Source organism: Pteronotus mesoamericanus, unplaced genomic scaffold (genome assembly GCF_021234165.1).
Source record: "Pteronotus mesoamericanus isolate MK-2021 breed Mesoamerican mustached bat unplaced genomic scaffold, CSHL_Meso_final contig_263, whole genome shotgun sequence".
Classification (NCBI taxonomy): domain Eukaryota; kingdom Metazoa; phylum Chordata; class Mammalia; order Chiroptera; family Mormoopidae; genus Pteronotus; species Pteronotus mesoamericanus.
Genome location: NW_026555112.1, coordinates 14,109,669 through 14,132,691, shown reverse-complemented (window position 1 = coordinate 14,132,691; position 23,023 = coordinate 14,109,669). Strand labels below are relative to the sequence as shown.

Genomic DNA, 23,023 nt, shown 5'->3' with positions numbered 1-23,023 from the left:
CACAAACACTACAATACCTCCACAGTCAGTCTGGTAACTGAGATGGCTACTAAGTATTGGGCAGGGACAGTCTACATCTTGGAGACACTGGACAAAGGGATGAGTCATGTCCCAGACTCAGCCCTCAGCCGGATGGCTGGAGATTTCATCATGCTGTCAAGAATGGCACATAATTTAAAAATTATGAATTGTTTATTTCTGGAATTTTCCATTTAATATTTTTCGACCATGGTTGACAAGGGGAACAGAAACAGGGGAAAGTGAACCTTTGGATAAGGGGGACTGCTGTATAGTTATTTAGCATCTACTATGTGTTAAGCAAAACAGTGGGAAGGATACTATGTATGAGACAGTTTCTTTCCTGAAGAGCTGACAAGCTTGCTGAGGAGTCACATATATGAAATAGTTAAAATAGCAACAAAAGGCACAGACTATGCTGTGGGAATTCAGAGAAAGAGGCCCTTAATGGGCTGGGACAATCAGGGAAGGTTTCCTGAAAAAGTTCATGTTAAGTGTTCATTAACATTTACTGACCACTAACTAAATCCCAGCTCTGAGGGCAGATACACAATTCAAAGTCCTTGCCCTCAAGAAGCCGATGTTCTAGTGGGATGAGATGAAAACAATATAGTGTCAGGTAGTGGTTAAGTGTCATATTTAAAGGAAAGAGTGAGAAGACAGAGATGCGGACGAGGGCAACAAGAACACAGTAGAGACCAAAGAGAGTAAGGGTGTGGTCAGGGAGGGGTCCGATTTTGATGGCGGGGAGATGGTATTAAGTTACTCTTTGGGCCTAAGTAGGAACCTCAGAAAACTGACACATCCTGTCCTTACCCGCATGTTCAAAGCATTGAGAAATTCTTGAGAGTAGAACAGTATGAGAAAAAAAACACGGTAACTTTCTACATCAGCTTATTCCCTGACCGAGGGAAAGGAAACGGGACTCTAGTCTTTTAAAATCCATACCTCCGCTGGTACCTTGATGCATAATTCATGAACCTGTCGGGATTCCACCCTCCCACTTCCCCAGAAGTCGCTTCCGGAAGCCGGGGGCCCGCAGTTCTGAATATCAGCTTCTGCCCTTAGCAGAGCCCGCCTTCACTTCCGTTGCGGCGTCACATCCACAGAGGGTTCTACCGGGTCCCTGGGCAGAAGCCACTTCCGCCCCTCCTCGGCGTAACTTGCGGCCTAAATATCCCTGGCGCTAAGGGGCGCCGGATGTGCTCTACCGCTTCCGGAAGTGACTCGACCTTTGCATTTCCCCCCCCTTCCCCACTACTGCCCCCCCTACGTTGCTATTTCCCTCCCTCCCCCCTTTTTTCGTTTCCGGCGCTCCCGCCTTCTCTCCGCGGCGGATTAACTTGGAGCGTGTGGGGGGGAGGGAGGGAGGGAGGGGGCGTGGAGGAATTGGGGTTCTTGGGAGCACGAGCGGCAGCACCACTTCCGGGTGAGTGTTAGGGAAGGGAGGGCGGTAGAAAGGGGGCCACCCACTGCTTGGAGCCCCCGCCCTGCGGGTGTCTCGCACGCATTCTGTGCGTGTGAGAGTGTGGTCTGTCTCGCGCCTAAAGTGCGTGCTCGCGCGCTCCGCCGTGCGCTCCCCCTCCCCTCGGCCCCTGTGGTCCTCCCACCCCTACCGGCTCCCTCCTCTCCCAGCCAACGCCGCCCCTCCCGCGCTCTGGCTCTGGCGCCGCCGCAGCCGTCGCCGCTGGGTGAGTCTCGCGCCGCTGCAGCCGGCGCGCGCCAAGCTCTCTGCTCCTCCCCCCTCCCCTTTTCCCTGGGGGGGGGCGGGGAAGGGGGTGCTCCACGGTGTGACTGTACGTGTGTCTGTCCCGGAACCGGAAGTGGTTGTGGAGGAGCGGGCGATGGGGAGGAATGGGGGGGCTTAGGGGGCGGGTGTCTCTTTGGTGGGTGGCAGAGTTCAGCTCCCTGGTGGAGAAGGAGGGACGTCCCAAGGAAGGGTCTTTGAGGAAGGGGTGGGGGGGTGACATCAGGAGAAGGCTCCCAGGGGCTGTCTCAAGGGAGCAAACGTTTTGGGGGGACAGCTGGGGTCTCCAATATATAGACCACTGTGCAGGCTGAGAGAGGTACTTCTTGGCGCAAGGCCTTGGGTAGGAAGGGGCGAAGTCCTCCCAGAAGTGGGGAGGGGAGACCAGAGGAAGTGGCTGGGCCTGAACTGGCCCTGTGCCTGACACAAGGGTTTGTGCATCCCCCTAGTCCTCAGTTTTGCTCTCTGGGGCAGGGACCCTTCTCTTCCAACGCTTCTGTTCTCTGACCCCTGGTTATCTGTGACCCTGGGGAAAGAAGAGGAATCAGTGTCTCAGGCCAGGAGTAGAACCCACACACTGGTGATAGAGTTCTTCTTAGTTTCTGGGACTTAGATTTATTTCCTTTGTAGCTGCATAGGGGTGGCACTGCACTCCTGTTAACTATAACCCTGCACCTTTGGATTGTTGGTTGAGGCTCCACCAGCCTTCCTGACTGACTGCTGACAGTTAGAGGATTCCTCCACAGTTCTCTGGTGTCTGCATCCTTACTGGCCCCTGTAACCCAGACAATTTGTTTACAGAAAGTTCAGGAGCCCTGGAAAGGAGAAAGAATAAAACGACAGGAGGAAGAGAGAGAGAGGGTAAGACAATTTTGGGTTAATGGTTTTTCTTGTTTGGGGGGAGAAAGGGTCATAATAAAATAGGATTTTGGGGGAAACAGTGTGACAGAATTCTTCAAGTAATAGCAATTGTAATACTGGTGTTTGTTGTGCAAGAAAAATCAGCCTTTTCCTACTATCTCTTTGGGGTGCCCAGAAAGTTTTTGTGTAAAAAGTTGGCTCTGTTGTACCCCATCACCTTCCATTCCCACAAGTACTCATCAGGAATGAATTAAAAAATGTGCAAGTGAAGTCACAAAGTTGTGTTGCATTGTGTGCAAAGGAGAAACTTATTTCTACTTTGGGGACAAGTGGGCCCTAATTGCTAGTATATTCCTTGTGGCATAGCTTATGGAATTGCTTTCCTGTATTTGGAACTAGCACAGTTGAGTTTAGAGCAGGATGTGTGTCCTTAATATTGCAGCTTAGTGTTTGGAATGGATCTGTTGAGTGTTGAATCTATGACACAATTATCTGAATTTGCTGTGGCAGAGTGAAGTTTTCAGGAAAAAAACTGGGTCATAGGTAGTTTGAAGTAAAGTGGATGAAACTGTATGGAATAGACTCCATAAGAAGGTCTGGAAGAATTAAAAATATGAGACTTGATGGTGATAGAGTTTTAGGTAGCCTGAAAACGACAGTGTACTGATCCAAAAAAGTTGTGAGTTCAGAGTTTATAATCCTAGAGGTGTCTTCTAGGAACTGATTCTAGGCTGGTGTATAAAATGTATTCTCTATAGGTTTCTGAGCCAAGTTGATGATCACGTATTGGGTGCATAAACCCTTTTCTCCACCCTTTTCCACCCCCCCCCCCGCCCACATTGCCTAGATCCATTATTTATAGTGGAATGGGCAGGGCAAGGGGAACCACTGTGTTCTTCCCACAGAATGCAAGGTATAATGGTCCAGTGGTGCCCAGGGTAGAAGGTGATGGTCCAAATTTCCATCTGTGTGGTGGTAGTGGTCCTGTTGGTCTCAAACAGGTGTGGTGTGATGGTCTTTTCCAGTAAAATTGGGGCGAACCTGTTCTGAGTTAATTTGTACTCTGAAGAGTTTACAGATAGTAGGAAAGCCCTAAATTCTATTGGGACGGATCTTCTTGAATGTCCTTAGTAACTGAGAAAAAAACTTTTTTTTCTTACTGAGTAAAAAATGGACCTCTGTGTGTTTTCTTTTTTTTTTTTTTAACCTCAAATCCTTAACTAATATTGCAACCTGTCTGTAATTGTGCATTTTGCAACAGTTTTGCTCAATAGAATGTCTGAGATCCATGGGTCAAGTTCTTTCTGTAGTTGAATTTGAGTTGATTGTTCTTTGCATCTCTATTTCTTGTAAGTGCTTCTAGTTGGTGATTACTAAGCTAGAGGCTATAGAACTGATACTTTGGGGTAGTTCCTTTGTAATTATGTGGTCTTTATGTAATTTTCACTAATTGTCACTAATAGTCCTCATCACATGGAAGTATTTCTTTTTGTTTCTTTCAGGAGTGCTTTGAGCATTTTATTCTTTTTCTGTTTTGTGCTGCCTACATCCCATCACCACATGCCTTATGAATTTGTTTTAAGGGGTTTATTTTGCTCCATCCTTTACTCAAATAAAAACAGTAGAGTTGTAAGTTACTCACTGATGCAGGAGCTAAAAATAGATTCCAGAAATCTTGATTCCTAGGTCCATTCTCTAGCTACCTAATGTGGTTGGTGTATTTCATGATTTTCTAAAGCTTGGCTGTGTTAAGAGAATGTTATTTTCCTGAGAAAAATTTATGCTTCATTCTAAAAACAACAGAAAATTGTAGTAAGTACCAAGAGAAAGGTGGGGGTCTTCATCATGTATACAAAAACCACTTACTGGAGGCAGTGACATCATTATTCCTTGATGGCTGGTAGCACTGTGGAAAGATGGACAGATGGACAGAGCTCTAGTGCAAGAGTTCAAGTCCTACTATGTGTTTATGGATGCTATGTAATACTGTCTTTATTCTTTTCCTCCTCAGTGCTTCCAAGATTTCTTTGGAGATTGAAAAAAGAAATAAAGCTTTGGCCGGTGTGGCTCAGTTGTTGCAGCATTGTCCCGTAGACCAAAAGGTCACGGGTTCGATTCCTGATCAGGGCACATACCCAGATTGTGGGTTTGGTCCCTGGTCGGGGTGCTTATGAGAAAGCAACCAATCAGTGTCTCTCTCCCCCTTCCAAAAGCAATGGGAAAAAAATGTCCTTCAGTAAGGATTAAAAAAAAAAAAAAAAGAAATAAATACATAGTTCCTGAAACCTCTTGAAAGAAATTGCTGCCCAATTTAACTCCTGTAAACCTCCCTTCTTTTTAACAGTTGAGGCACAGTGCAGTGGTAAGGTTGATTTTTTAGAACCCAGATTTTCAATCGCCAATATGCTTCTTTCTGCTTACTGTGTTTTTCCTTCTTTCCTGTTCTTTGGGACTCTAATAGAAACCTTCTTACTCTAGGGTGGACCACTGCTTTTTTAATATATTAGCATAATCATCAAAACTGGCACTGTGTGTACAGATGAGATTTCCCCATAATATCATTTGGCTTCTCCAGGTTTCGTAATGTTGATACATGCCTGCTTGGATATCAGGATGGTTTGGTGAGAATTCCTCCATGAAAGAGTGAAGAGGATGAGTGGTAAAATGGACAGTAAACAGGCATTTGAGTGATCTCCCCGCAATGGCACCCTGTTACGCCACTCTGGGGGTGCCATTTGCCTTTATTTCTGGCAAGAGCCTTCCTTCTTGACTCTCCACAGTGGTATAGCATTTCTCAGGTGTCATTTTGCAGGCAAACATTGCTTCTAGTTGGCTGAGCAGTAGTCTCCATGTACCCCCATTTTGGTCGGACATATTTATCAGAAGCCCGCAAAGCACATTTATCATTTTGTCTTAGGACCAGCTATAGTTCTGATCTTCAGCTTTGTTCTCCTATGAACCACAGCAGAGTAGTAGACTGGTTGTCCGTGGAAGTGGAGGGGCCTCTTATACAGTTTATCTCCTCTGGATAGTCCAGCCTTTTTACTCAAGACTCCATGATTCTAAAATCAGTTATCTTGGTGGCCAAGTGAGGTTTCACAGGATATGGACAGGGAATATTATCTTTAAATGCTGTCTTCAGAACTTCATTTTTGGAAACATTAGTGAGAGCTACCTGAAAAATGTATAGTTCATTCCTGGAGATATTCTAAATTTCATATCATGAATCAAGCCACAACGTCGGAGAGTCTGTTCTTCAGGTACATGGTTTTGCTCTCTTGTAGAATCCCTTCTTTACCTTGCTCTGCTGTTTACTGTTTGCCTTCAATCTCCCCATTTAAAAAATGGAATTACAGTACCATACTTCATAACAATGTTGTGGGTATTAAATGATGGGATAGTCATGAAGTGCTTAGAACAGTACCTTGAACACAATAAGCACTTAAAGATGTTAGTGGTGATGGTGATAGTGATACTGTTCACCACATCGCTTTGTGTGCCCCCTTTACAGGAACCTACAGAAACTGATTCATCTGAGGCAGTTGGACAATAAGAATAGATCTTTTCTTATAGAAAAGGACAACAATCTTTTGGGGGGAGGGAGGGGCCTGCTCACAGAAATCTTACCTGAGGACACTGTTATTTCCAGGCTCTCCGTTCCTCCTAAATTTTCACATCCATAATGCATTTACTTCCTTTACTCTTTAGGGGGTGTTACCTACTAGACTCTCCAGTCTATTTTTCTACTACATTTCTATCATATGTCACCACTCTTGCCTGTTTCATTTTTCTCAGCTAGAAGGTTGGACAAAGTGGGGTCGGTCGTGTGTTAAGGTTTGAACCCTTTGCAGTGTTTTCAAAATCTGTGTGTGGAGTCCACTGTCATTCAGTTGATTCTGTATGAAGTTGCTTATTGGGTGATAAGTCCTGGGTTACAGACTGTGGATAGGTCCAAGGTGTGATCCCTGCCTCCCGAAAAGCTTGGCAAGATTGGGTCCCCGTAAACCTTAGTCTGATTGTTTCTTGATTTCTCTTGCCTGAGGAGGACCTGAGGCCACTAATGCTGGGAGGAAAAGGTTAGCACCTGTTTTGGGGACTATCTGGTTTTACTGTAGTTTATAACTCAGGGAGCAGGATTTATCTGCAGTTGATCCTTATTCATGTAATACTGAGCCTCATTTGTGTGAAGCTGCTCTAGTCACAGATTTGGTTTATTGCCTCCTTAGCTACTTTTTAGGAAGAAGTAGGCTGAAATTCAGTTCTACTTCCCTTTATAGGATTTATGAAAATTGAGGGTGCCGTTTAATAGAACAAAAAAAATGTGATGAGACTTCTAGAGAAAGATAAGGGACAGGGTTATGTTTAGAGAGATATTCTTTCTGCTTGAACTCTTTTGTTGAAGATCTTTTCTAGTTTCCTTAGTCGGTACTTGAAATCAAGTTTCTGTGCTCAGTCTACCCTCCAGCTCTTAGTATCTCTTATATCTGCTGCCAGCATATCCTCAGCGGGACCGTGGCTAGAGGTCACAGGTCCTTCTTCCCCACCTGAATCTTGATTGCTCTTGGCTGAGAGTGACAACGTGGTGACCACGTTTATTTCCTGCTGTTCCTCTTTTCCCCATTCCACCAGTCCCATACTTCCTCTTTACCTGTTTTCTGCTAGGCTGGATCTTTCCTGGTCCAGGATTTTGGGAAGCTACCCTTGACCAACATACTGCCAGTTAAGGCTTTCCAGAAGTAATCAGAATGTAAAAATGAGTGAGTGGTGAGATGCCTCCGTTCTGTACTCATTTGTGACTAGCAGTGTGATTCTGAGGGATTACTTTTCTTGCTTATTCACTCCCAAAGTTTTAAGCTTAACTGTCCTCTGTGTACAGAGAAGAACTCAAGTTCTCAAGTTCAAACTCTCAGAAGCCTGGTGTTTGAGGACTAAAAAGAAGGAGTCTAGTAATGTGGATGAGTTCTGGCCCACTGTTGTCCCTATTCTGAATCCCTTTAGGTAGAAGTCTGGAGTGCTGCTGCTTCTGCTGGTGCTAGAATTCTTTTTTAAAACTGCTAACTCCTAAGTTCTCACTGCTCAGCCCAGCATGTGTGGTATCCAGTGTAGCACCATAGATGTTCTTTGACCTTGGGATCAGTGGGGTGTGGTCCCCAGGTATCATATGGTACCTAGAAAATACCTTGATTTTGCCCTGACTGGTGTGGCTCTGTGGGTTGGGCACCCTCCTGCAAACCAAAAGGTTGCTGGTTTGATTCCTGGTCTGGGCATATGCCTGGGTTGTGGGACAGGTCCCCAGTTGGGGATGTGCTGTAGGCAACCAGGTGATGTTTCTATTGAGCATTAATGTTTCTTTCCCTCTCTTTCTCCCTCTCTTCCCCTCTCTGAAAATAAATAAATTAAATCTTTAAAAAAAAAAAAACACTTTGATTTTGATTCTTGCCAGTTTCATTCTTTAATATCCTTGGACATTTTGTGTCCAAGCTGCAAAGAACTATAGATGTATCAATTAGAACTCGGGATTTTTTATTTCATGGAATAAGGATTTGAGGAATAAAGGAAAAGAGGACCAGTGATAGGTACCCTGCTGTTTGAAGTAGTGTGTTTCGTAGGACTTTGGGCATATCTATTCCCATCTTGTGACTTTAGTTTCTTTTTCTGTCTGCAAAGGAAAGTAATGCCAATTCTGTTTCTTAGGGTATGGAAAACATTCTGTGGGTAAATAAGAGGTATATAAGTTCTTTCACTAGGCTCTTAACTAGGATTACCTCTGTCTGATGGAGATATAATGCTGAGTGGCTCTGAACTATGGGACTAGTATGCTAGATCCTAATGTCTTGACTGCTGATTCCCAGCCATGTGGTCAAAGAAGAATTCAGGAGCTCCTTGACTTCCCTTCTCCATTGCTAAGGTCCATATTTATTCCTGAGTGTGATGTGGTCTCTCTCTCTCTCTCTCTCTCTCTCTCTTTCCAGGTAGAATGGAAGAATCTCACTTCAATTCTAACCCGTACTTCTGGCCTTCTATCCCCACAGTCTCAGGACAGGTAGGTGGGGTTTGCCTTTTTGCCCCTCCGCTATGGTATATTTTTTTTCCACTCTGAGTAGTAAGTTCTACTATTGTGAAGACTGATGCAAGACAAACCACATGTTTTTTCACCAGGTCCCCCATCACTCAGAATTATATAGTGTTTCTGTTTAGCTTCTCTCTTGAAGCACAAAGATATAAACTACTCTCTCCTTGATAACCAAGGAGGAGGGCAGACAATGAATGCTAAGTGCTCAGGGACAAAAGTAGACTCCCTGAAGAGGCAATTCTCACCTTCCCCCTTCTTTTAATTATTTATTTTTTTAATTGCAGTTGGCATATATTAGTTTCAGGTGTACATCTTGTGATTAGACATTTATATACCTTAAGAAGTGATCACCACAGTGGGTCTCATATCTGTCTGGCATCATACATAGTTATGATATTATTGACTATGCTGTACTTTACATTCCTATAACTATTTTTGTAACTGGAATTTTGTACATTTTAGTGCCTTTCACCTTTTTTGCTCATCCCCCACCCCTTCCCATCTGGTGACCATCAGTTTGTTCTCTGCCCCTTCCATTTCTTTCAGATTGAAAACACGATGTTCATCAACAAGATGAAGGATCAGCTGTTGCCAGAGAAGGGCTGTGGGCTGGCTCCACCCCACTACCCCACCTTGCTGACAGTGCCTGCCTCAGTGTCCCTGCCCTCAGGCATCAGTATGGACACAGAGTCCAAGTCAGACCAGCTGACCCCACATAGCCAGGCGTCCGTCACCCAGAATATCACGGTGGTCCCTGTGGCGTCTACAGGACTAATGACTGCTGGTGAGCAACTCTGCTCTTCTCCAATCTGAGGTGTTGATCTTCCATGATCAGTACCCCAGGCTGGAGGGCTCCAACAACATGGGGAGTGGGAAATGTGTTTGATTACTCAATCAAATTTTTATTAAGTGCCTACTGTGTGCCTAGCAATGCGCTAGGCATTGTGGGGGATACAAAGAAGTAGAAGATGCGGTCCCTGCCTTTGAGGAGGTGACATTCTTTCCTTCTCTGAATCAAGGAGTCTCCTGTTCTCAGAGGTGGAGAAGAGAAGGGAGTCAATCAAGGGGTAAATCTCACTGTTACCGGGGTTGGGGTGGGGACAGGGGTTAGGAGACCATTTTTTTTTTCTACAGGGTTTGGGGTATCCTATATATTCTGGGCTGGGGTGGTGGTGGTAAGGGGTTAATTAGACAATGATCTGGGGGAAATTAAATAGGATTAGGATCAGGATGGGACAACATGACACCATCTCCTTTTTCTTCCAATCCTAGGTCCTGGTTTGGTAATCACGTCCCCCTCAGGCTCCCTTGTGACCACAGCCTCATCAGCTCAGACCTTCCCCATTTCGGCTCCCATGATTGTCTCAGCTCTTCCCCCTGGCTCACAAGCCCTGCAGGTGGTCCCTGACCTCTCCAAGAAGGTATCATCAACCCTAACCGAGGAAGGAGGCGGAGGTGGTGGTGGAGGCGGCAATGTGGCTCCTAAGCCCCCCCGGGGCCGAAAGAAGAAGCGGATGTTGGAATCAGGGCTGCCTGAGATGAGTGATCCTTATGTCCTCTCCCCTGAGGATGATGATGAACATCAGAAAGACGGCAAGACCTATAGGTATGAATCATCCTGGGGCAGGATGGGGTGAGGATCCCTGTCTCCACTTCCCTACCCTCTCTTTGTCTTGCCCCTGATAATCAGGCTGTGTGCTCTGCCAGCTTTCCACCTCAGATCCACGTGCATGTCAGGTGTTCTCTCATGGGGCAGGAAGGTAGAGCTTCCAGCACTTCGCTGGTACCTCTTCCTCCAGGATGCAGACCCGTTCACCCCTTCCTTTTTGGGGTCATCAGCATTGATTTATTTTTAAGTGGCATAATGGAATTCTTTCTTATAATGAGGCTTTAGACTGGGTTTGAGACTCTGTCTCCAGCTCCTTTTTGCTTTCTGCATTTTCCATTCCTATTTTTCCAAGAAATAAGTGCTTTTCCAAGATTTAAGTGCTTTCTGATAAGCCCCTCACCATTGTGCTATCCACTGGTTCTTGGGCCATATTTGAGCATTGAGCCTGCCTGACCCTGCATGGTTGGATAATGGGAGGGGTCTTTATAAAAAGGTGGGAGGACTATACCTCCCTTATCCCCCTTGGAATGTATGCTTATAAAATGACTGTTTGCTCACTTTCTAATTCATGGAAGTCATTTTGATCCTTTATACTCCTTAAGTTGTCCATTGCCAAAAAGCATTATATTTGCATGTGGTACTGTACAAAAATAATTACAGAAGGAAACTTTCCTGCCCTTTGAACATTGGAAATCTTTTAATTCCCTTGAGAACTATCAAGGGCCCTAGTGGGTTTGGGGAGTTTGGTCCCATAATACAGAGTGGGATAACTACTGTCATAGCTTGGACACAGACAGGGGCAGATAATGCATGGCTGGGAGATTGGGTCTGTCCTTAGTGTACCGAGATGGGCAATGTTGTTCCCATTTTAGGAGCGAAGGGAACTGCGGCACAGGAAATGGACAGAGCCTTGGGCTCATGGATTCAGTTCCCGGCTCCACCACGAACTTGCTGTGTGACCCTGGGCAAGTCCTTTTCCCCTCTCTGGGCCTCAGTTTCCTCATCTATAAAATGGGGAGAATTCTGTTTCTGCCTCCCATTTGTGGGGGTATATATCAGATTAGATTTAAAATGTTGGGAACTTCAAAAGAGATAAAAAGTAGTCATCAGTTTGCATTTACTGTTTGTGTTGTACACTTCTGTAGAGAGCAGCTATGACTGCAGAGCATTTAAATCCCTCTTTGTAAGTGAAAATGAGGGCAGTGTTGCTAAACCCAGAAAGCGTTGAGCACTGCAGAATTCATTTTATAGTCTGAAAGTTCATTGCAACTTTATTATTACAGGTGTACCCCACTTTATATAATAAAAGTGTTCTGGGAGAATGTTTACATCAAATCATACTGTAAAGGTACCTGACAAGTTCGATTCATTTAAAGGCATTCTTTTATATATTATTTCATAAAATGAAAATCCCTCTTCAAAATAGAATCTGGATTTTTTTGTATTTGCTTAAAGTGAGGTCATTGCGACTGGGAGATAACACCTATACAGAACTTGTGGCAGGAGTAGTGGGAGGGTTTTCTGACACCCCCTGGGGCCCTTCGCATGGATCAGGGTCCTCTCGTTGTGCCGGAGTTTTCTTGTTTGTTAGTTTTTTGTACCACGTTAAAACTCTCTGTGGACTTTCCAACCTGTGAATATGGAAAGCAATGTGAATATACAATTAGAAGGAAGCTCTGATGGGATTTTCCACAACCTCAGTGTTTTTGGAATTCTTCATAGGCCCCACCCCTAGGTGACTAAAGAGAACTCTAAAATTTAAGGGGGACTAATTCCATTCTCAGTGAATGGAATTTATTCAGAAACTCAGAACTCTGACGTTCTAATGGAATCTGTTTAATCACAAAGCATCTGTCCTTCAATGCACGTGTGGGTCAACCACATCCATTCCTGTAGCCAGTGGCATTTGACTGTGTGTTGGGGGAATTGGGTTCTGTTGCTCTGAGCAAGTCAACTTATTTCTGACTCTTTGTTTCCATCTGTAAAATAGGGAGATCAATCGTGGCCCTCATCGGTCTTGCAGAAATGTTTTGATGGGAAAATCAGGGTATTTGAAATTGGTTTTGAGCATCTTAAGAAAAAAAATGGGATGATAATTCTTAATGGTTATTGTAAGCAAGGTCACTGCATTGCATGCTTCCAAAGGAGCACTGTTCTCATGTTGGATGTGAATGGCGCCCCCTGGAGTTGTGTACCCAGTGATAAGGGGTACTGGTTTTTCTATCCCCCATTAACTGCCCACTGCCACAACTCTCCTAAATCAGATTTCTTTTCAACCACACAACACTTTGCATGAAAGGACTCACACTCTTTTATTTGGCTTCATAGGATTTCAGAGTTGGAAATACTTTAATGGCCACCTAAGCTGTCTCTTCTCTATAGCTTTAGTCCTCTAAACATTCCTGAAAGATGTCTGTCCAGCCTCTCCTTGAATACCTCTAGTATGAGGAATCGTAGGCTAGAATTATAGCTTTGTACTGAATAACTGTTTTTTGTCCTTTGGCAAATTACTTAACCTTTCTGAGCCTTCCTGTTCCTTTCTGTAAAACAGGGATAATATCTACTAGGTTGTTGTGAGGGGTGGAAACAATGTGTTTAAAGTTCCCTGGCAGTATCAGGCACAACGACAGATGGAAAATTTATTATCATTATTATACCTAGTACCTTTTTTTTTTTTTTGAAAAATATTTTATTTATTTTCAGAGAGAAGGGAAGGAAGGGAGAAGGAGTGGGAGAAATACCAGTATGTGGTTGCCTCTCGCGCGCCCCCTACTGGGGGACGTGGCCCACAACCCAGGCATGTGCCCTGACAGGGTCAGACACGCAACCCTTTCGTTCAGTCCACTGAGCCACACCAGCCAGGGCTATACCTAGTACCCTTTGAGACTGCTGGTTTTGTTGCCAGTGCATTATCAACGAACTTAAGTTTTGTGGATTCTTCTCCAGTTAAAAACTTTTATGAAGAGAGTTACTTCCTCTTTTACAATTAATTTCATATTAAGGGTGCTGCAATTGTGTATTCAACACTCATACACTAACTAAATGAGATTTTGAGTTAAAATGAATGTGTCGTTCCATCTACCAGAAATTTTAGCAACCAAGGGAAATTATTTTGTAGCTTTAGTGGACTTCCCCTCCAAGTGACAATGTGTCCAATTCCTTCCTTCCTTCCTTCCTTCCTTCCTTCCTTCCTTCCTTCCTTCCTTCCTTCCTTCCTTCCTTCCTTTTTAAATTCTTGCTGGAGGATATATAGGGTCCAGCACAAATAACACCCCCTTTTTTATTACAAAATCCTAAGCATGTAATTCTGTAACATAACAATATCACACTCAAGCATACCATACAACATTTTAGATGAAATAGTCAAATCAAAACGATAAATTATTACACTCATATTATTAGCCTACCAACCACATTCAGGCAGGCATTACTTCTGCTGGACCCGGACCCTGTATTTATTTATTTTAGAAAGAGGAAGGGAGCTGGGGGTCTGGGGGAGAAACATCGATGTCAGAGTGAAGTACTGATGGGCTGTCTCCCATACATGCCCTGACCAGGGAACAACCTGCAACCTAGTTAGTTCTGTGCATTGACTGGGAATCGAACCTGTGACATTTTGGTGTAAAGTACAACACTCCAACTGACCTACCTGGCCTGGGCCAACGTGTCCAGTTTCTAACCTTAGTCTTTCCCTTTTTTTTTTTTTTTTTAATTTTTAGACAGAGGGGAAGGGAGGGAGAAAGAGAAGGAGAGAAACATTAATGTGTGGTTGCCACTTGCACACGCCCACTGAGGTCCTGGCCCGCAACCCAGGCATGTGCCCTGACTGGGGATCGAACTGGCAACCCTTTGGTTTGCAGGCTGGTGCTCAATTAACTGAGCCACACCAGCCAGGGCCAACCTTAGTCTTAGTGAAACATATAGTAGCATTAGCGCATCCATCTGAGCTGGTGCTATTAATTAATGCAGTTTTATTATTAGAGAATACTGGCTTATTTTAGACTGTCCTGGGTATTTGCTGGCCTTTCTAGGGGCAGATATTTGTCTGTTTTATGGACCAGAAAATTGAGGTCTGGATTGATGTGTAAGCCTACAACTGAACCCTGAGTAGAGCCCAGGTGTCCAGACTTCACACTGGCTGTCTTACATTGGCTGTGTCCTTCGGACTCTGCTACCTATAAGCAGAACCTCCGCACCTCCCATGCAGTGGTTGGGCATCCCAGACAGTAGTCAGGAATTGGTAAACTGGTGATTGGGTTTCCTTCCGTTATCAAGTAACTAGAGAAATAGAAATTGGCTCTAATGATTATAATTAACAGAAGTGTTAACAGAGGGACTATACCCCAGCTAACAGTGATTCCTTTTGTCTGAGGAGCTCAGAGTTCTTTGTAATCTTGAACTCAGTTATTCTCTAAAAATTCTCCGGGGATCTGAAACAAATAGAAATCACCCCTCACATAATCCCAAGCCCCTCTTTAACAGGGATAAGTTGGGAAACTCAGTTATTCTCTAAAAATTCTTAACAAAGATAAGTTGGGAGACCCAAAGAAGATGTCCCAGTTACCTGCCTGCATCAGTACAGTCCATTGCCCTTTCTACTAGCCCATAGTGTACACTAGTGACCTGTTTAGGAATGCTAGGGTTCTAGCTAGCTTTTACTCAATAAAGCACGAATAGTTATGGTTTGCTGTGCTCAGGGGCCTTCTTAGCTTGATATCATTGGGCAGTGTTGGAATTGGAAGATTACCAACTCAGGTGATGAGTGAAAGTGCATTCAGATGCTCTTCATGTCAACCCATAGTGCTGACATTGGTTCCATGTGTGAGGAAAGGAAAGTGTTAGCATGGACGCTCAGTGTCTTGCAAACTTTTTTTCTACTAAATATTCGAGGGATACAACCCACTCTTAAAAGACATATTGTCTCATTTGCATAAATGGTTCTCACATAATTGCCTGGGAGGTAGGGGTGGCTGGTGCAACATCAGATACAGGAGGGAGGCCAGATATAACATGGTTTGGAAAAGCCCCTCCAAGGAACTGTAATTCCAATACTTCCCCACCCCCATCCCTCTAGGAATCCCTGGCAAAAAGGAAGTAGGAGAAAGTCTGAGAGAAGGCAATTATATGTGGAGACAGGAGAGAAGTCCTTCTGGGTAATCTAGTCAGTTTGTCCTCATTGTCATTTCAGAAGCTTGAGGAATACCTGGGTGATGTGCTTATATGTGGGAGATTGGTGGAAAGAGTTCTTTAAAAGTTTGAAATTTTAGTTACAGGCAGAAGGGAAACAGAAGTTAGCTGATAATCCTGCCCAGTGAAATTCACATTAGCCGAGAGCTTATAATAAGATTTTCCTGTCTTACCTGGTTGAATTCTTGTTTTTATATACACTTAGGGAGTCCAATCATTTAGCAGACTTATATTGAGTATTTATATTGTACTGGCTGTGTTAGAAGCTTTGGCTATAAAAATAAATAAAAAAAAAAGCTCATTCTCTCATGGGCCTTACAATGTAGTTGGAATAAGAAAGAGATTAGAGAGGTTGGCTTCTTTGGAAGTAGAGGGGAGGGTTCAGAAATGCCCTCTTGATGGAAAGGGTTTTAACCGCTGCCCTCACTTGGCCTAGGTGCCGGATGTGCTCACTGACATTCTACTCAAAGTCGGAGATGCAGATCCACTCCAAGTCACACACCGAGACCAAGCCCCACAAGTGCCCACATTGTTCCAAGACCTTCGCCAACAGCTCCTACCTGGCCCAGCACATCCGTATCCACTCAGGGGCTAAGCCCTACAGTTGTAACTTCTGTGAGAAATCCTTCCGCCAGCTCTCGCACCTCCAGCAGCACACCCGGTAAGGCTGCTCTTGGTTTTCCCCTACTACCTGGCCGTTCTCTCCATGTTTCCTTTCCAACTTTGCCCTTTGGGAGCCTCATTTCTCCCATTACTGTCTGTGAAAATTAAACTCTGTGTCCTAGGAATTTGGGGGGGGCCTGGAAAATTGCGGTCTTCAATCCCAAAGTCTGGAACAATTTTTGTGGTTTCTCTCTGTGTCTGTGTTTGGAAATCTTCTGCAGAGCAGGCCCTGCTTTTACTATATGCTTCAGTTCAGAGCCAAGGTGTGCATTCAACTTCAGGTCCATGGGGAACAGGCGGTATTGGTCTTTGTTCAAATTACAGTTTGGAAGCAGGGTATCTGTGGTGAGTGTGTAACCTTAGAACCAAATGGAGGGTTGATGAAACAAATCTTTAAGGTTACCAGGAGCCAGGGGTTGCAGCTCTTCATCATCTCACTGCCATTCTAGCCACCGACTTAAGATCCGCAACAACCTAGATCTTGGTGTCCTCTTCATTAGCCTCTCCAGGCCGGAGTATATTTGGGAGGAGGGAGGAGGGGGTGTTCTCATCCGTCAAGCAACATCATTTCACCCAGCAGAGAGCTGAGCCCGTGGTGTCGAACTGCTTCCTCCTCCCCCCTTCCCTCCTCTCCTCTCCGGCAGGATCCACTCTAAGATGCACACGGAGACCATCAAGCCCCACAAGTGCCCGCACTGCTCCAAGACCTTCGCCAACACCTCCTACCTGGCTCAGCACCTCCGTATCCACTCGGGGGCCAAGCCCTACAACTGTTCCTACTGCCAGAAGGCCTTCCGCCAGCTCTCCCACCTCCAGCAGCACACACGGTAAGGGAGAGTGGCAGGCTACTGCCCCCGCCCCGCTGGCATGCCCTCCCCACCCCCGCCCCGGACACACACAACAACCCGCATGCGGGGGGCGGGGGAGAAACCTGGCTGGAGGAGAGACCTGACTGGAGGAGAGCACAACTTTCATCTGGGAAAAAGAACAAGCGACAACATGGAGACAAAAGTGGATGCTCAGAGAGAGCCTTTCTGGGGCAGAAGCTACATTGGGGAGATACAATGACTGTGTGATATTCCCAGATGCATGGGAGGAAGAGATTGATCTGGAGCAGAGACAACTCTTCTTTCCCTCATTTTCTTCCCTAAAAACACCCATGCACACATCTTTCAAGATTTTCTCCTTGATTCCAAAGCCAGGGCTTTTGAAGATGATACCTCTGGCCCTTAGGGCACCACTTACGAAGGGGAGATAGAGACTTTAGCTGCATACCAGCCTGCTAACACCTACAGCAACAAGCAAGGCTCCAAGGGATGCCAGGAGTAGAAAACAATACCAAACATGTCCTAAATCTTAAAGAGCCAGCAAACAACGAAAAAGCTCATACTCCATACGGATGCCCACTGTTTGTCCTATGAATCTGGAGTGACTAGGAGGAAGTGACTCAGCCAACTAGAAGAATTGACATCCTTCAGTGGTATCTCAAGTTGAACTGGAATCCAGACTCTTACTAGAGACCTGGCTGCTTCTGGATGTGGTGATCTTCTTAAAGTGGTCAGACGTTGTGCTTTGCGAAGAGGAGGAGTCGGGCTTTCCTCACAAGGGGACATATCCTGTGATTTCAAGATTTTATACCAGAGGTCCAGAAAACCACCTGGTCTCAAAGATGGTTCTGAAGTCCCTGATGAGAAGCAGGTGTCTGTGCACCCTCAAGTCCTTGGCTCATCTCAGTGGAGGGCCCTATAGAGTCTGGGAAACAGGTCAAATTGATACTAAACTAGCCATTTCCTGCTATTAAGGGGGCTGGACTGGGAAAAGCCTGAAGAAGTTTCTGCAAGTATTCGTATCACTGCCACTTTCCATAGTTAGCATAACTCTTTGCTTTTCTTTGACACCAGAACTTTCTCTGGGAGTGGTGCTTGAGGCTGAGGGGATAATTTCTGGCTGGTTAGTGGGGGCCAGGGAAGAAGTTTTATGTGTTTCTTCTTTTTCCGTACTGTTGTGTTTACCTTATGTTTCTGAACAATAACCAGGGACAATTACTGTAGGAGCTTACTTGTATACCAAATTGTGACCTGCCTATCCCTGGGCTGCTGAGCTACCAGTCCCTCCTCCCCCAGCAGGAGGAGCCCACCTTGAATTGAGTGATGCAGGCAGTGAGCAGAAGTCAGGCAGTACAGCCTGATCCATGTCAGAGAGGAGCTGAGGCGTCCTGGAGATCCATCTCATACTCCCACTCCTGTGGGAGGGCAGGAGTGGCCTTGAGGAGGCTTGTTTAGGAGCCAATCCCCAAGTGGCCTTGCTGACATCCTTTCCCTTTCTTGTTTTCTCATCCCATGCAGAATCCACACCGGTGATAGACCATACAAATGTGCACACCCAGGCTGTGAGAAAGCCTTCACACAGCTCTCTAATCTGCAGGTAAATGTTCCTTTTTCCATATGGGACCTTGAATCTAAGACTTGGGTCAAAGTGCCATTTGACTAGTAAAGCAGTTTTCAAACTTTTTCAGGACCTCTTGACACTTTAAATAATTATCAGGGAACTTGCCCTGTGTGGTGCGGCTCCGTGGATTGAGCGTCAGCCTGCGAACCAAGGGTCGCTGATTCGATTCACAGTCAGGGCACATGCCTGGGTTGAGGCCCAAGTCCCCAGTAGGGGGCACATGAGAGGCAACCACACGATTGATGTTTCTTTCCTTCTCTTTCTCCCTCCCTTCCCCTCTGTCTAAAAATAAATAAAGTCTTTTAAAAAAATTGTCGGGGAACTCAAAATGCTTTTGTTGATGTCGGTAATATTTATCTACGTAGATGCTGTGAACTGTTGTTTAAAAAATAACAAACCTATTGCATGTTAACACATACCATATATTCCCAAACACATACCCACCAAAAAATGTAGTGAGAAGAATGGCATTGTTTTCATTTTTTTCACATTTCTTTAATTTACAGCTTACCAGAAGGTGGCTAGATTCTCGTGTCCACTGTGTTCAGTCTGTCGCAATACTATGCATCATTTAATCTCTGTACAGTCATGAGAGAATGAGAGTAAAAAGGCAGACATTGTCATATTATTAGTGTGAGAATAGTTTCGACCTTGTGGACCCTTTGAAAAGTCTTGGTATTCCTTGGTGATCCCCATGTTTCACTTTGAACCCTTTCAGGATTCTGGTCTGTGCTGCATGAGGTATGCTTCTTCCGTTAGCCTATGGCTCCTGAAGTTTCATTTGAAGCAGTTTCTACTGCCTTTAGATGGAAAGGGAACCTAGGAGACTGAACACCCTGTTTCGGGCTTTCCATTAAGGTCAGGGAGGCAGGAGGGGAAAGTCCAATACGCTCATCCTTATTTTTACCAATTTTATCAGTCCCACAGACGGCAGCACAACAAAGATAAACCGTTCAAGTGCCACAACTGTCATCGGGCTTACACAGATGCAGCCTCACTAGAGGTGCACTTATCTACGCATACGGTGAAGCATGCCAAGGTGTACACCTGCACTATCTGTAGTCGGGCATACACGTCGGTGAGTGCTCACTGCCTTCTCTTTCTTTCTTCATAGGCCTGTGAGACTATAATCCACTTCACCCTTTCCAGATAAAGATCTGTTGCAGCAAATCTGCTGCCTCCCTAGCTCCAATTTACAGAATCAAGAAGAACAGAAACTAAATAGACCCATAGCTGAGAAATTTAGGGGATGCCTGATCCCTTAATCCTATAGAGATTGCGAAACAATGATTCTTCATTTACTTGAATGTAAGGCAAAATAAAGCAACTTGAGAATTTGGGAGAAGAAAGATTTCAGTTAGATGTTTTCCATTAGACTCCAGGAAAAAGTTACAAAGTTGTTCCATTCAAAGATCTTTGAGAAAATGACAACTTTCCCTGTGCCAATCGAATGCCCATGGTGACTCTAAAGGTCCCCCATCTTTCTAGCCAGGAGTGAGCCCTGAAAGTGGCATGTGGGGTGAACCTGCCTATGGCTTCAGGATATTTCTGTAAAAGTATTGTTTTATTTAAAGCAAAGAGTGAGCCCAGGATGCTAGTTATAAGTAACCTCTTTCCTTCTCTTTCCTCCCTCAACTCCTTTTTGTCATCTCCCTCAGGAAACGTACCTTATGAAACATATGCGCAAACACAACCCTCCTGATCTCCAGCAACAAGTACAGGCAGCGGCGGCGGCGGCAGCAGTGGCCCAGGCCCAGGCTCAAGCCCAAGCTCAGGCTCAAGCCCAAGCTCAAGCCCAAGCCCAGGCCCAGGCCCAGGCCCAGGCCCAGGCCTCCCAGGCATCACAGCAGCAGCAGCAGCAGCCACAGCCACCACACTTCCAGTCCCCTGGGGCAGCCCCCCAGGGTGGGGGTGGTGGGGACAGCAACCCCAACCCTCCACCCCAGTGTTCCTTTGACCTGACCCCCTATAAGACGGCTGAACATCATAAGGACATCTGCCTCACTGTCACCACCAGCACCATCCAGGTGGAGCACCTGGCCAGCTCGTAGAGACCTGTGCTGCCACCCACTGGAAGAGGGGGAAGAAGTTCTGGTCCCTTCTTTCTCCAGCTCCTCTTGGTGGGAAAAGTCCTATTCTTCCTTGACAGGCCTTGGCTCCATCTCCTTGGACCTCAGGCACGGACTTCCTTCACAGGATGCCATCTTTATTTTCAACTCCTCTTCAAAAAGAACATCAGCCCTTCTGATTGGCAAAGGAATACTGAGCTGGTAGTGTAATCCAGCAGCCTCCCCTCCTAAGCATAGCTTTTAAAAATTGGGAGTTGGTGCTCAAGGGAGGGATTTGCTATGACCTCATAGAAACTTTTCCATTGTGGGCACTTACTCTCTCCTTACCCTCATAATCCTTGAAGTTCAGGCTGATAGAAGACTAGAGGCTGGCCCTCCAAGACACCAGAGAGAAGGGAGCCCTAAATGCAACCAGCCTCCTGTTCTGATCTTGCCTGTGAAAGAACAGGTTTCTCACGTGCCCTGACCTCTGGGAGTCTTTTTCTTCCCCTCATGGTCTCACTTCAGTTCTTTCTTAATGCTGGAGGAAGAGGATCTGGATGGGGGAATCAGACTCCCTTTATTTGTAAAGGGGCATGGGCTGAGATGTGGTCCCCAAGGGGCCAGCAATCCCCAAAATGGTTGAGGGTGGCTTAGAAGTGTGGGTTATGGTTTTCCTTGGAGCCTCTCCCCTTCTCTGCTAACCAAAATCCTATACTCTCAGTCTCCCCATCCCAAAATGTAAGGAGGTGTGAGAGCTTTGTGTGCTTTATAAAATCCCACAACAACGGGGTGTTGCAGAGAAGGGAGGGTTCAGGGCAAACACAAGGACTGGACTTAGCTCCCTAGGTGCCACGGTCAGTTGCCGGATACGGATTTATATATAAATATATATATATATATATAAATATATATATACCCACTCATCACGGCCATCTTTGTTGTAACCATTTCTGTGTTTATAAATGCATTATCTCTGAGAATTTTCATATTTGATGTTTTGTTTATTTTTGTCTTCTTTTTTCCCCCACCCTGTCTTCTGGCCAATGACATTTTTATTTTCTTTTGTCTTTTTTTTTTTTAATCATAACAGATTTTAGAGAAAAGAGAAAATGAAAAAAAAAATCAGGAAATCAGTTGTTATAAAGCAATTTAAAATGAAGAAAAAAACTTATGTACAAACCAAGGGGTGTTTTTAGAATCTTGTATAGAAATAAATTCGTGTAAAAGGATCAGAGGCAGTGGAGCTACTGATGTGAGTGAGCATGGGATAAGCTATTTGGGAAGATGTTCAGGGCAAGAACTAAGGATTTACACTAGAGTTTGTTCATGTGAAGAATGAATGCTGTGTGAAGAGACTATGTGTGTGTCCCCAGCCATAGAAGGGTACAGCTTTGATATTTCTGAAGTGAAATCTTGGTTGATGAGGATTTCTACATACAAATCTTGCCATGGGGACTGCATTGCCTAAATATGTGAGATCAAGTTTCCAGTTATGTTAAAACCAGTAAGCTCCTTATCAAAGAATTGCAAGCAAGGCCTCTTGAAACGACCTACACTCTGCCTCCTGAGCATCAGGGTGCTCTGTGCCAATCCCAGTTGGCATGGGTGTGCATACTTGTATCTTAATTATACTGTGCCACCTAAAACTGAGGTTCCTCATGATGAAAACCATAACCAGGATTGAATAACATGGCAGGACAGTTGTGCAGAAAAGTAGAACGTGGTCAGAAAACGTGGACATCAGCCCTGGCTCTACTATCGAACAGTGTTGGCCAAAATGCATCTTCAGCTGTTAAATGAAGGGGTTGGGCTAGATCACCTACGAGATTCCTTTTTGAGAATTAAAAAAAACTTTTAAGCACTGAAAAAGTTGTGACAAAACTCCCACATCTGATAACATGTCTATAGTCGGGGACTGTTGGGCCAACAGTGCTCATTACACAGCAGAGTGTGGATAGTTGACGAAATAATGCCCAGTTGTGAGCATCCAAGATAATCTCCACCTGTGGTATGACACTAATGAATACCACATGACCAAATACGGTGATGTTTGTTAGCCTCCTGAATATTTGGTGCACTTTCCCCTGCTCTCATCAGTCTACAATCCTGACAGCCTTACCTTCATCACAGGTATTAAAACCGGAATTCTTTTTTTTTTTTTTTTTTTTTTTAAGATTTTAAAACATTTTTAGGGAGAGGAACAGATGTGCAAGAGAAACAGATTGGCTGCCTGTTTTTGGGGGCCTAGCCTGCAACTTATGCATGTGCCCTGATGCGGAATCGAACCTGCCACCTTTTGGTTTGTGGGACATTGCTCAACCCGCTGAGCCATACCAGTCAGGGCTACTTTTTTTAAAATGATAAGG

The 23,023-nt window shown here is 45.0% G+C and overlaps 1 protein-coding gene across 12 annotated transcripts; it reads left to right on the top strand.

The window, feature by feature from the left end:
• The first annotated feature begins 1,315 nt into the window (after positions 1-1,315).
• On the top strand, positions 1,316-21,595 carry ZNF384 (zinc finger protein 384). 12 transcript variants are annotated; one of them, XM_054574734.1, is made up of 12 exons: positions 1,316-1,447; positions 2,567-2,626; positions 8,599-8,669; positions 9,246-9,483; positions 9,719-9,766; positions 9,972-10,305; positions 11,181-11,273; positions 15,932-16,156; positions 16,803-16,985; positions 18,504-18,582; positions 19,526-19,684; positions 20,265-21,595. In XM_054574734.1, the coding sequence occupies exons 3-12, from the start codon at positions 8,604-8,606 to the stop codon at positions 20,655-20,657; spliced, it is 1,818 nt and encodes a 605-aa protein (XP_054430709.1). In that variant the 5' UTR covers positions 1,316-1,447; positions 2,567-2,626; positions 8,599-8,603; the 3' UTR covers positions 20,658-21,595. The 12 variants fall into 12 exon arrangements, with proteins under 12 accessions (XP_054430709.1, XP_054430710.1, XP_054430715.1 ...); XM_054574735.1 differs by lacking the exon at positions 1,316-1,447 and adding an exon at positions 1,496-1,709; XM_054574740.1 differs by lacking the exons at positions 1,316-1,447; positions 16,803-16,985 and having other exon boundaries at positions 2,110-2,626.
• The last annotated feature ends 1,428 nt before the right edge of the window (positions 21,596-23,023 follow it).

Excerpts from the sequence above, each read along its gene's own strand:
- ZNF384 (XM_054574734.1), top strand. The coding sequence starts at position 8,604 with ATGGAAGAATCTCACTTCAATTCTAACCCGTACTTCTGGCCTTCTATC. Across the intron at positions 18,583-19,525 it reads CACAGCTCTCTAATCTGCAG|TCCCACAGACGGCAGCACAA; the intron begins GTAAATGTTCCT and ends CAATTTTATCAG. Across the intron at positions 19,685-20,264 it reads GTAGTCGGGCATACACGTCG|GAAACGTACCTTATGAAACA; the intron begins GTGAGTGCTCAC and ends CATCTCCCTCAG.